A 14,125-nucleotide genomic window follows, 5' to 3' on the forward strand; every position below is an offset into this window, starting at 1 on the left:
CCTCAGGGTTAATGAACAGCTGTGTATAAGATGTAACTGTATTTGGCCTTAGGAACTAAGTTCTTCTTGGTGTATCTTCTTTTAAAAAAAAGACTCCTCATGCTTATTTTAGTGTGGAAAAATATTTCTCTAATCCTGTCTGCTTAGAAAAAAGAAGGAAACAAAGGAAAACCTATCAGCAATACTTGATACAGAAGACGAGAAATGGCCAAACTGCAAGCATTCAGTAGCCAGCATTAACCCAGCATAGACCCTTTGTGGTGTATGCCATGGAAGTTTTGGATTGATGACAATGAACCCTAAGATAAAAATATCCAATCTAGATAACAGGTTTAAGTAAAAAACTTCTGATGTAAACATCATAATTTGAATGTTTTTCATATAATATATAATTTTGTGTTCTTATTTTGTAAAGTTGCATGTTTGACTGAAATATTTCATTTGTATTTATGCTCTTTTGAAGACCTTAGGATGATTCTCTGTCTTCTGTATTTTCTCCTTTAGGGAAGAATTGCTGAAGAGGATACAACAATGCATTTCCCTCAAAGAAAAGTACCAAACGTCCTTTCAGAAAATTAGGGAGGAGCTAAAGGAAAATCCAAGTGACAGGCAATTTGATATCAGGTCTATAATTCACTCCAGTATTGAATCATATTGATGTGTACAATTTATAAATGAGATGTAATTATATCTGCTGGCTAACAGAAAAGCTATATATTCAATTAAAATGAAGTACTTATTATAATCAGAACGTGATCTTGCAGAGTGTGTTTTTTTATTTTTATTCAGGAATAAACCAGGTTTTTGCCAGTCACTTGTTGATTCAGTAGAAGTCCAAGGGAACTTCAGGGGAATTTATGAATTTATTAATTGAATACAAATGTATGTGTATGGTATGAAATCCTAACAAATTTGAATCATGAATGTAAGTGAAAACACTCTCAGGGAATTCAGTCAGCTTTGAGCTGGGTTCTCGATCACAATGCCAAGGAGTGTTTTACCTGTACTGGCACTTAAATCATGGGGTGTTTCTCAGTATTGTGCATTCACATTTTCTTCTGCAAATGTCTTACTTAAAAGAGTTACTCCTGTGAAATGTGGTAAAGAGTTTTTAATGACATCTGTAAGGATTAAGCATTTTCTGGTTTATATACATGAATTGAAGGGGTTTTTTTGTTGATATGTAATCATTACAGTATGATTTTTTTGTGGTGTGAAACTTGATAGCAGCTCTGGTAGGATATATGTGGGTTAAATAAATCTGTTGCAAAGAGATTTTCATAAAAAATCCCTCTGTTGTTTTTTTTATTGTTAGTGAAAACTATATATTTGGAAAATTTGAAACCTTCTGTAAACGTTTGGAGAAAATTTCAGACATGAGCAATACTATGGAAAGCCTTTTAGGGCTCCAGCGTGTAAAAATAGAAGGCATTGAAGAGATCACTGCTCAATACCAGAGCATTGCTACAAACATGAAATCCAAACAGTATGATGTTCTGGACCACAGGAAAAAAGAGGTACTTATATTCAGCACTTGTGTGACAATTATTCTGTTAATTCTGTACTTTTCACCAGAGTTTTGCAAAGAATGTTGGATATTATAACAATGCATATATTATTTTTCAGTAACTGTAATACCAATACTCTCATACCTTTTAATACAAATTGAAAGTGTTAGGGTAAATTTGCTTTTTACTTCAAATGTTTTTGTTAACTTTTTGTGAACTAGGTTTTGTGTGATAGGTAAAGCTACAAACAATTTTTTCTAAACTTGATTGTTTTGAGATGGATGTACTTTGAACTGCAGAAAGAAAACTAATTTAGGTATATTAACACACTAAATACAGTTTCTCTAATAATAAGTTATACTCAGTATTATTAAAAAATAATAGTGATGGCAGTATTCTAGAAAAGTTAGTAAAGGCTCATTTTAGGAGGAGAAGAGAATGATATCACTCCAAGTGCTGAACAGAATGATAAAAGCTAAAGTGGCTTTTCAAATGCTCCAGTCTCATGTTTTAATACATGCTGCACAGGCTGGAATTGAGCTGCTTTGTTTGAGCTATAGCCTGCTTGTTTTGCAGAGTTAATGGTCTCACAATAGAAGTTCTAGAAGTGTTGACTTACTCTCCTGCCTTCCTGTACTAAAGCTTGCCACTGTCATTAACTTTCCTTTAAACGTTTAACCTGGAATACTTGTGGCTTTCTTCTGACTGTTTGATGGCTTATGTTTCTCTAATACTTGCTGCGTGGCTCTTTTGTGAAAGAGGGCATTTACTGTTCACTGGAATTTGGAGGGGCTAAAAAATGGCATGGCTTGTCTACACCTGCGTGTTTGGAGCAATATCTATTATGGACTGTCTTCCCAAGCTTGTGCAGTGCTCTCTTTGAGAGAAGCTTACTCTTTTTGTTAGAACACCATTATTTGGGACTCCTAAGAAAAATTTCTACAGATAAATACCCAAATTACTTGTAAGAGCTGCCAGATTTGGTAATAACTTCCCTTAGTGTGTAAGGTGCTCTAGAGAGCCTGCCAGTTTGCTCACCTTTGATGGTTTCATACCTGGACAGTAAGCTGAGCACTCTCCTGTGGCAGGGCTGCAAGTCGCTGATGAGCGTGCTCTGTTCTCTCTGATGAGGTTATGAGTTTTCCTCAGCCTGTCTGTATTCCTCCATGCTCCTTTGTGTCCATGAAGATGAGGTTTTAATTATTTAACCTAACACAGTTTTGTTTGCTTTGCTTAGAGCCTTTGTTGCTGGTGTTGTTCCTGTTGTTTTTTAGTGCAGTGCTGAACACATGCACCGGGTAGATAGATTCCCAAAAAGCTTCAGAGAAAGGGTTTTTTTATAAAATGAAAGTGGCACTACAGATGATTTTTTTTTCTTTTGCTCTTATTCTAGTTTGAAAAAGATTACCTTGAATTTAAGAACCAAATTGCAGCACTGTATGAATCTATACGGGAATTTGTGGATTCCTGGTTTGAGAAGGCCGTAACTGTAAGTTATGTTACAAATGCAACCCCCTGCTTCTCGTGCTCGGACGGGCTGAGTACCCATAGCTCCTACTAAACTCCTTCATTACTGCCAGTGTTCTGTGCTGTGCTGGTGGCTGCCTGAGATAATGTTGGAGGACATCAAGCCTATTACAAATGTTCTAAAAGTTGCTTGCTGTAAAGGAATGTTCATTCTTACTTGGTGCCAAGTGTATGTTCCATCTTTCCATACCAATTTTATAGCTCTATATTTTGAAGTTTATTTTCTTTCTTCATCCTGGTGTTTTCTGTTGCTTTTCTAAGTTATTCCTGTTTGACCGGCAGGAGTAATGAAATAATGTCTGCCATCTGTTTCCTTGATGTCAATACTGTTCATTGGCTCAGGCCCTGATCATGATATGAGATGTTAATGAAGTGTGAGTAAAGATGTAGGTGTTCTACCACAACTGTTTGCTGAAAAAAAGGAGTGAGGATTTGAGAGTCAGAAAAAACCCAAACTGTAGTGGTAACAGTTTCTTGGTTTATACAAGGGTATGTATCTCCTGTGTGAGAAAAAATATAGAAATAAAATACACAAACTTGTCTGGATTTTTCTGTATTTCTTAGAAAACAACTTACAAATTTACATGGCATATTCTAAATTAATAAAATGCTGTATGGACAATGCCCTTCTGAACTGTTATCTTCTGCAATAAATGCTCTATCTTCCTTTTTAGACTGAACAGATGCTGGGATTTCTGATGAAGCTTGAACAAATAGGAGAAAATAATATTGATCTTAATGAAAAGTATATCATTGTTCTTCAGCAGTACAGCCAAGACTTGGAGTTTATTCAAAACCTCTATCAGAAGGAAAAGGAAAATCCACCTATACCACGTAATATACCACCAGTAAGAATGAAGTAATGGAGAGAGAAAAATTACTTTACTTCTTGACTGTTTTTAAGTTAATGAAAATATAACCTCATATCTTCTGTGTTTTAGGTAACAGGGAAGATTATGTGGGCTCAGCAGTTATTCAGGAAAATTGACCGTCCAATGACATTTCTTAAAAAGAAAACCACACTTCTGAAGGTTGGAAATTAGCAGAGTAGGATTTGTGCTAAGCTTTCAAGGATGTTATTAACAGATGCGTGATTTACTTTTATACTTCTACACTCACTTTTCTTTCTCACTGGGCCATTAGTGCCTTGTATAGGTCATAGTATAGACTTTGTTCTATGGGCAAGATTGGGAGGAAAAATCAGGAAAAAGAGTTATGTTGGTTAGAGTGGTTGAATACTACTTAATAATTGAATTCCTAAATATATTGCTGTGTTTCTGTGTCTTACCTCATTTCTAAGACAGCATAATTTAGAGCTTTCTATTTTTGAGAGCAAAAGCCTAATGGAGGGCCCTTCTACTGTGTTAGACTCATTGAATTGTTTAAGTGGTGCTTTTACTTTTTTCCCCCCTAAATTGCAGACACTGGAAATGAAAAAAGTTGTCAAGAACTACAATAAGATGGCTGCAGTTCTTTTGGAATTTGAGCTTGTTTATCATAGGGCCTGGTGCAGGTTTGCTGACCAGGCTAGGAATGCTCTGTGTGCTCCCTTACTTGTCAGGCACCCAGAAACCGAGGTAAATATGATTTATTTTTTGTATTACTGTTATATGATGTAGTATTACACACGTTACTTTGGTCATATCACTGATAGACAAGAAAAAATCAAAATAACCTTAATAGAGTTAAAAAATGAGCTATTTGAGTTGGAATTTTTTTTCCTTTTTGTGTATATTTATGATACATCTCAATGTCTCTTTCTTATAAGGTTTCTGTCTTATTCAGGGTGTAAAAGAGGCAGTGTCCAGCAAATACATATCTACTACTGACTTATCTACATTCTCTAGATATTTTTTCCTTGTTTGTTTTCTATGTTAACCAAAATTTTAGTTGAGGAAGGAACTTTTTGTTAGATCATGGTCTTTTCTGCAGTGATCAGTATCACTGTGTTGAATATATTGCAATAATTCATTAATTTGCTTTCAAAACTGCTGAGGCAGAAAGTCTTACTTCACAGATTTTTTTTTTCTGCTGTAGTGCAGAGAAATTATGGTTAAAATGTGGCATTTTTTGTACTAATGATTCCGTAATAGACAACTAGAACATAGTTTTCAAATTTATGTAGCATCTTAATAACATTTAGTGCCCCCAAAAGTGTAGAGATTATCCTTCACAATATTTCTCCCTAGTTACTGATGGAGAAACTGAGATGAAAAGGCAAATTAGCTTCCAGAGAATGCAACTGCAGAACAAGAATTAACAAGAATTAAACTTGGGATGTCATGGGAGCCAAGTGCTTAGGGCATAGGGAAGGAGTCACAAGAAATTGAAATCAGTGTAAGATATTGGCTCATTAATACTTTGGGAAGCCCATATACTTGTAGGGGAGGTTGGAGAAGAAACATGGGTATCTCTTACAAATTCTCTCCAGTCATCTTCATCTCTTTTTATGATCCAGTTATAGCACACTACATTTAACTACCAAACTAGTGTCTTATTTTCCATTTCTTTTTTTCACTCTACATGAAGGAATTATTTGTAAACTTAGACCCAATGGTCCTGGAAGTACTTTATGAGACAAAATACCTGAGAAAAATGCATTTTGAAGTTCCGAATGTTGTCCTTGTCTTGTGTGCAGCTGAAGAACAGATCAAAAGACATCAAAGGGAGTGAGTGAACACTTTCTGGATTTGTTTCTCATCTGCAAATGGGAATCCCTACCTTTGAGTCTGTTGCATATATTGCTTTTGATTTATTATAATTTTTCTCTTTGATGGAGTTTAATTGAATTTTAGTTGCTTTCCTCTGTATTTGCATATTAACATGCAGTTGTTCCTATTTACACACATATCTCATTGCTTGGAAACGCCTAGATGTTTTTGTTTTGTTACTTCAACAGCTGCTGTAAAGTGGAGCTCTTAGGTGCTGCTATTATTAGTACCAGAGTGCATCTGTGCACTCTAATATAGCAATTACACTGCAAAACATTACACCTAACATAAGATTTTTCCTCTTAGAAAAATAAGCTGGAATTTACCACTTGATTGCAGCACTGTCCAAACACGTGTATAGGTAATACGTCACTTAAGTTATAACTTGGTCTCTCATGTTGAATACCTAAAATCACTTTTGTTGATTTAAAATAATTTCTTTCTGTTTCTTGTAACAGTCCAAATCTCTGCTGCAAGAGTTCTTTTATTCTCAGGGATGCTGATGGTTAATTCTAGAACTCTCTAAACAGGGATGTTCAGTCTTAAAAAAGCAATGTTTTGTGAGGAGTGTTCTTTAGTTCTTAATTAGAATTGGACAAAAAGGGATGAAATTTAAAGAATTTCATAAGTACTTCAGTCTCTCCTCCCTTTTTCTGTTAAAGTTAGTTTTCACAGTTTCACTCTTACAATGCAACGTTTTTCATTGATTTTCTGTGGAGTGTTTAAGGACAATTAACCATAAATTTTTAATGTGCAAGACAAACTTCTGTGTGTTACAGACCTCCAAAAAGCAACAGCCCCAGATTTTGCCATCCAACAGGGAAAAAAAGTACAGATAATGTTTGCAATAAAAAAGAAATCCAAACCTATTATGTATCTGACCTTTGAATTATCTTTGCTTCTAATTCTTGTTTACGCAGTTTCTTTGAGTAGCTCTATTTTCATGGAGCTATACTGGTAAGCCTTGATTCAGACTTTGGGCTCTTTTTCTTTGGGATTCGGGGTTCTGAGTGGTTTGTACGTGATTTTTCTTAGAAGAAGTGTCATTTCATGCTATGTCATGTGAGATGGGAAGAAGGACACAAAAATGCCATGTTTTCAATTTCCTGTTTCTATATTTTTTTAAAATTGTAGTTAATTTTTCTTGGGAGAAAAATTCTCTAAATTGATCACAGTCACTTTGCTGGAGGTACTTATTTCTTCAGTCTGGTTCTCCTGTTGGTAAGGACAAAGAGGCCTGGTTGGCGTTAGGAAGAGCTGGGAAAGGTTCATGTTTTTAAGAAGAGATCAGAACTTGCAAATCTTACTAACAGAAAATGTGTCCAAAATTCTGTGTGTTTCAAATATCTGAATGAAGCACATTATAAGCATGATTGCATGTTTCAGACTCCAGAACCTGCTGATCAGTTATAAGGAACATCTGAATAGGATCCCTGATGTGCTGAAACCACTGATGAAGCCATTCATAGGACAAATTGAGGATGCCCTTACTCCGGGCCTGATGCAGCTGTCATGGACTTCTCTGAACATTTATAAATGTAGGTAGTAGGAGAAGAAGTGGTGAGCTGTTCATACTCTTAGATGCCTGCATTCATTTTTATTTCTCTGTGAAAAATGTGTTTGTGTGAGGCAGCTGATGTGGGGTCTGTAGCTCAGACCCAGGAAACCGTAACCAGTCTGGAGAGATGGTCCTGCGAAGAACCGTCTTCCCGGAGCCCATGTAGTTTTCTCTCAGGCACCGGAGTGCCTTTGCAGAGAGGCTGTCAGCTCTTTGGTGATATTCAGCTCATGATTTCAGCTCTTTGCTCTTCGAGGCAATCTCCAGGCCTGACCAGGAGGAGAGAGATGAAGGGACCCATATAGCAGTTCTGCATGGGGCAGCTTTATTAGTCCGCACCCCGCGAAGGGGAGGCCAGGGATGAGCACTCTAGTCTCACAGGGACAGAGGGCTAGGTCTTATAGGGGTACAGGGGTCGGTGTGAGAGGGTAAAAGCCAACGGGTTACAAAGGATCTGCATAGGTTCTCCAAGAGGATCATGGGTCTGTGTCCTCTCTCACCGTAACTGAAAGGTGGCTGCCTTTTCCAGGGGGATTCTGCTGGGAGGTTGTGCAATCTCCCTATCTCAGCAGGCCTCCCTCCAGGGCAGAGGCTGGGCATACCCCACTTTTGTGGACTGACCTCTTCACTTTAGGTGGATAATTTTAGCCCAACTGCTACAAGAATGTGTGACAAGAGAACAGCCATGGGTGTTTTGATAATATCTTTTCTATAAAAAAATCTTCTTAACTTATGCTGAACATCCTAGAAGTGACATGTCTGAAATCAAGGTTGGAGGTTTTTGCCCAAATCCTGATTTTTTTCCAAGAAAACATTTTTTTTATTAGGCACTGAGATTTTCCACCCAACCAGTAAGACACAACCTTAACCCTATCAAATACAGCATAAAATTGATTAACTGTTGTTAAAGTGTTGTTGAAATGGGCATATATAAAACCATCACCAAGACTTTTAATGTTGCAGTTTCATGGGAAAACAATAACTCATGCTTGTAAATTAGTTTTCAGTTGAGGTTGATTGCTGTTAGGCTTTCCCTTTTCTTCTTCCAAAGGAAAAGCAGCAATATAAACAAGAACAGGTACAGTCTAAATCTGAAAGTGAAATGTGGCACAGGTTTGTGCAGCTGTTCATTTATGACTCTGCCATGTGGCAATGGTTCACGGGGTTCTGACCAGTGCTTAAGGCAGGGCTGGTCACCTTTCAGCTTTACTTGACCTTTGCCTGACCAGAGCACAAGAACCAAATATCTGTGCCTTAGATATCGTAGTGATTTCTTTCTACATACAGTCGAAACATATATGTAATACCTTATGGTAATAAAAGTGACAGAGGACATCAGGTGATGTATTTTATATTTTGCAATGGAAATACGAAAGGGAAAGAATTTTTCCAGTCTATTCAGAAACAGTCAATTTTACCTTTCATTTAATAAACACATTTGTTAAAGCAGTCAGTTTATCTCTTTCCAAATTAGGTCATACATATGAAAGAAGAAATCTAATGGTTTAACAAGGTTGTAGTCTTGACTGGGGGAATTTTAGCCGTTTAATTTGTAAGTTAATTAAAATTACAAAAGTACTGTGTTTTGGTGCGTGTGTATGTAGGAGGACCAAAATAATTTTTGGGCACTTGTGTCCTCTCTGTTTTCTGTTCTATTTTGTTGATCCTTTTCATTACAATGTTGTTACCAAAAAGAAGAGATATTTTAAGTATATTGTTCTATTTATTATAAAACAGTTTAAGTTAAAGATTCAAAAGTACAGCAAGTCCATCATGTTTCAGGCTTTCATTTCGTATTTCATTGCCATTAAATCCTGATTTTATTGTAATACCTGGGAGGAGGCAGAGGTGAGTGGGAGGAAGGGGAGATGAGACTGAAGAGGTCTGTGTTTTGCATTGACTTGTTTTTATTTTGTTATCCTTGTTTAGTTATTCAGAATATTTACAGAACCCTGAGGGAGTTGGACTATGCAGTCAAAGCAGCATCTGATACCCTGGAATGCAGAATTGAAAGAATTTTGAAGGACATGTCAAACACTGCTCTGATAATTTTGCCAGAAGACAAACCTATAGATGTGACTTCATTCTTGGAACAAATAGAAAATCTTGCTATCTCTGCTGGTTCCAAACTGTCTCAGTAGGTTTCTTAATTGCACAGACTTGAAGGCCATTTTTGGGAAGGTTTCTTTACTTACTACTTTTGTATGCATAGAGATTTTACTTTTAAAATGTTATTGTAACAGAGTAGTAGTCTAGAGCAAAGTGATAGTCTTAGGATGCTGGGGAGAAGCGACAAAGTATCTTGAACACAGCAGCTGTGAAATAGCACAGTATTTAGCATTTAGCATTTAGCATTTATTTAGCATTTCTTAAATTTTTTCGTATACTATTCTGACAAGTAGCAAGAAAAATGGAGATGGATAGGACTTGAAATCTCATCCACATGTTAATTGCTTGTTTCTTAATACTTCTTTTGCTTTTATTTTACTTTCTGATTTCACAGATTATCTTACTGCCTCGTCATGATAAACCTGTTTTATTAGCTATAGCTGGAAAAAAAGCTTTTTTAAAAAAATTAATATGAAGTCCAGTTGACTCAGCTATAATAGGATCTGACAAATGGGTTTCTTGTTAGTCAGCATGTTTTAATATCTTAAAATCTTTGTATGCCCAATCAATGGGAACAAACTGAAAAACATTGAAAGGGCATTTCCCTGCACATAAGTGCAGTGGGACTGGGGGTGTGTGCCTGGGAAATGACAAAGGGTATTCCTTATCTTTGATTCCCCATGGGTGACTGTAAGGTTGTTTTTGTAGGCAGAGCCAACAGGTGGAATGCTCTGTGTATGAACTTATGGGTATTCTTGAGCACAGTCTGAAAGCAGATGCTGGAAGAACTCTGGAGGTAAGACCTCTACAATGTAAAAAGTAGCCTTTTACAACCTAGTCAGATACTTGATATTTAATTTATATGCTGGATAATATGATTGTTTTCCTCAGAATTTTCCTTTCACTCTTCAGGATTCCTTCGCCTGTACACATCTTGACATGAAGCAGAAAACACGCTGCCAAGAATGTCTGTCCTGTAGCTACTATAACCTGATGGGACAGCTTTGTCAGAAGAATACTGACTCTTTGATCAGATGTGAGTTTGTCTTTTTCAGATATGGTTAATTTTTTTAATAAAATGTAAAGATTTTTTTCCCCCTCAAGCTTATTGTGGTAAAAAATAATCCTCACTTGAATATTACATTTATTTAGGCACGAAGATTTCTTTAGAGTCTTTAAGACATCGATTGCATGTTATTGACTCCAGATATCAGACAACTAAGTTTGTAGAGGCACACAGGGTTCCTTTGTTCAAAGCTGAAGTTCAACTGGCTATTCCAAATATTGTTTTGAGACCAAGTCTTGAAGATATTCAGGTAACAAAATGATTGCACATATCAGTCATTTATGATAGAATGTTTATAAATGCATTGTTTTAAAACAATATATGCAAGTTTAGTTCTGGTATAAGAACTAAAAGGAAGGGGAAGAAAAGGTAAAAAGTCACTTGAGTTCATGATGCCACTGGATGCTAAGGACATGAAGCCATGGATCAGGTTTGTTATGCAGGAACTGCATAAGAAAGAACTGTTTTTCTCAAATCTCAGTAACTCAGTAAATCACAAACCTCTCCTTAGAGGCAAACATTTCAAAATGAGTGAAGAAGTAAAAATGAATGCCATCAATACAGCCTGATTGACTTCCTAGTCTCTTTAAACTTTCAGAACATAAAATCTGTTTAAAGTGTCATTCATAAATCAGCACTCAACAGTAGTGAAATGTAAAGAAGAATATTACCAGCCTGAAGCCCTAAAGTGTGAAAAAATTTAAACACTTTTTAAAACTTATACTAATTCTGCAATATTTGTACACATATATTTCCAATATCCTATGACGTCTGAAATTATTCACAGAGTATTAGTTGTTTATGGTGTTGATTTGTGGACTTTTCACTTAGCATGGTGACTGTCAAAATCAGTAGTTGAATTAGTTCTCAGGTTTCATGTGCAGACTTCACAGTGTTGTCAGTAAGAAATCAGGCCACAAAGTGTGATTTTAAAATATCATACATAGAAACAGTCATCTGAAAATTTATGTAGCTGCCTGTATAGGTTATAGGCTATACCATCACAAATTCAGGCAAATGTATTCAAGCATTCCAGCGTGAACATGAAAACTATCATTAATACCTCATAACAATGTTTATAACAGTTTTTAAGGGAAGTAGTACCATAACTAAGTTATAATCCCCAATGATTCATGATTACTGTTCATAAAGGCCTCTTATGTTCTTGTCTGAAAATCACATAAAGTTGGAAGGACTGTGATAAAACTTCATGGACTACTCTTTCCCCTTACAAAATGTGGTTTTGGGTGATCCTATGTCATGCTTATTTAGAATATTTCCTTTAAAGATAAAGGTATAATTTTTCAACCTTGGTATTGTTTGGAGGATCATCCCCCACTCACGTAATATCTCTGTGAGCTCAAGGTGAATGTTTTGCTTTTTTCAGAGTGCTGTAAACAAAGCAGTAAAGATCATACTGTCAATAGCCAAAGATATTCCCCTGTGGAAATTTGCTTACTTACATCATAAACAGCAGCAGGTGAGTATTTCATTTTGATTATTTAAAAAGATGTGGTATTTTGGTTAACATTTCTTAAGATTATATTCTGTACCAATACTTTCACTTGTTACTTTGTGGATCTTCCTGTGAGTCAAAGCCTAGTTTTTAATCTCTATGCTGAGTAATAAAACATAAGAGTAATAGTTCATAAATCTTATGTTTGGTAGTTTCTAATATTAAAATCAAAAGTTGCTTTAAAAGAATATTTTAAGTATACTGTTCAAGTATGATGATGATAGTGTAGAACCAACACTATCTGTAAGTACTAACAGCTGAATATACATTATTATCGCTCTTCCCAGGCAACAACTCTTTTAAGTTAAACTGCAAGCCTTCATATGGCACCTATAATACTACAGTTCATACAGTAAAATATTTTAACTGGCATCAAAATTAGCACTAAAACCTTGGGAAGGTCTGAGGTTTAGATAGAAACTGAAATTTGTTAAAGGACAAAAATGCACAGTACTGGTAATCATATGGCCTTAATTGTCTCATCTGGGAACAACATATGCACATATGCATGTAGGTCTGTGCTGAAAAGTGTCTTGGTAAAAATATTTTATTTTGTTGATATGACATGACAGCTCATTTCAGTGAAAAAACCCACATTCAAGTCCTGCAAATAAATAATAATTAAGATTAAAGAAAAAAAGAACTAGGAGAATGTGGACTAAACTCTGTTTTGTCAAGCAGAATGTTTGCTTATTTCCAAGCAGCCAACCCTCCACTTCCTCCAGAACTTCCTACAGCCAAGAATGGGTATAGATTGTAATTCTACACAGAAGAAGGCAGAAAGATCTTAGCAGTTGTGTAGGAGAGAACAGCACAATTGTACTTTTATGTGGTGCATATTTGACTGATGTAATTCAGAGATGATTAATACAGAGCTCTGTAAAAATCCAAGCTGAGAACAGGGAGTGTCCCTGTGGATGCTTCTCTGCACTTTCTGTCTGTTCCTAGGAGTAGTTATTATTTGAGCATCACTGAACATTCCATGATTTAAAAATAGAAACAAAACTACAAACAAACTAGTGGATGTGTTTCTTTTTTCTTGTTTAATTTATACCAGGTTGAACAAGCTGTTGCTTTAGAGAAAGGTGATGAGAACAAACTCACCAGGATGGTGGCGCTGAAACCTTTAGACAAGCAGATCATCGAACATAAGGATGTAAACAAAGTGGTGATCCAACTAAATACAATTATTTTGTCTCTTAAAACTGAAGCACTGAGTCTTCTGAAGACCTTTTCTGAATTTTCAGACATCTGGAACAAGGTTAACTGCGTGCTTAATATAATATGTTGCTGTGTTATAAAATCTAAATAGTTTTTTAAAAAAAGTTATTGGTTGCATAAGGAATCTGTGCTCAGTAGAAATCATTGGTTTCATGGTAGAATCCATACACCTGTAATTCCTCTGTCTGCTCTTATGTTGACAAGAACCTGCAAATCTTTACCAATTAAAGCATCTAAGAAAGCAAGCAGAAGAACGCAAAAGAATTAAATTTAGAATTTAATTCAGAATATAAACAAGCTTATGCTTTCAAATGCTCATACATCTTTTTCACAGCATCTTGTCTGCGTGTGTTACGAAAAAGAATAGTGGAGCAGTCTCTTAGAAATTGGAGACTACAAAGCTATTCCTGAGTATTAAACTGACCAGTTCTTCTCAAGCAACCACTGCTGAAATATTCTTTTCTATTTTTTCACAAAAAAAGGGATAACCTATATCTAGGAAATCTTTCAGCAATAAGGATTCAAAAGCTGAAGTGAATCTGGGCTGATGGAGTTATCTTCATTAGGAAGTGGGTCTAGTCACATAGATGGTAAAGCTCTGAGGAGTGTTTTGTCAAGAGATTCATCATGAAATAAAACTTTGTGTACATTCTGACTAGTGAAATTCAACTCTGTGAATGGACAACTTTGATCTTACCTAAGATAGGTTTTACCTATCAAAGGTGCTTTAATCAGGCCAAGAAACAAGCAACCAAAACAGGAGTAATCCTATCGTTGTAACTGCTCCCTATTTTTAGCTTCCCTTTCCTAAATCAACCCTTAAGTGACTCCGTTCAAACAGCTGACTCTTCTGTCCAGGCTGAGAGCCAGGCTTCATGGCTTCTGAGGTTCCAAAGCTTAATGCTCAGT

At 36.0% G+C, this 14,125-nt stretch overlaps 1 protein-coding gene across 1 annotated transcript in view; it reads left to right on the top strand.

Moving 5' to 3' along the window:
* The window catches only part of LOC121672841 (dynein heavy chain 5, axonemal-like), a 145,199-nt gene that overhangs the window by 10,590 nt on the left and 120,484 nt on the right, over positions 1-14,125 (top strand). Inside the window, exons 10-23 of the mRNA XM_042045748.1 lie at positions 505-624; positions 1,316-1,517; positions 2,902-2,997; positions 3,710-3,883; positions 3,977-4,066; positions 4,457-4,612; positions 5,565-5,704; positions 7,133-7,284; positions 9,234-9,441; positions 10,122-10,209; positions 10,326-10,449; positions 10,566-10,729; positions 11,867-11,959; positions 13,053-13,256. Of these exons, the coding sequence (XP_041901682.1) occupies positions 505-624; positions 1,316-1,517; positions 2,902-2,997; positions 3,710-3,883; positions 3,977-4,066; positions 4,457-4,612; positions 5,565-5,704; positions 7,133-7,284; positions 9,234-9,441; positions 10,122-10,209; positions 10,326-10,449; positions 10,566-10,729; positions 11,867-11,959; positions 13,053-13,256 (2,011 nt within the window). The remainder of the gene's footprint in view (positions 1-504; positions 625-1,315; positions 1,518-2,901; positions 2,998-3,709; positions 3,884-3,976; positions 4,067-4,456; positions 4,613-5,564; positions 5,705-7,132; positions 7,285-9,233; positions 9,442-10,121; positions 10,210-10,325; positions 10,450-10,565; positions 10,730-11,866; positions 11,960-13,052; positions 13,257-14,125) is intronic.

The sequence above is a fragment of the Corvus kubaryi genome, unplaced genomic scaffold (assembly GCF_017639235.1).
Source record: "Corvus kubaryi isolate FWS band 111438036 unplaced genomic scaffold, C.kubaryi_AGA036_p1.0 65000, whole genome shotgun sequence".
NCBI classification, from domain to species: Eukaryota; Metazoa; Chordata; class Aves; order Passeriformes; family Corvidae; genus Corvus; species Corvus kubaryi.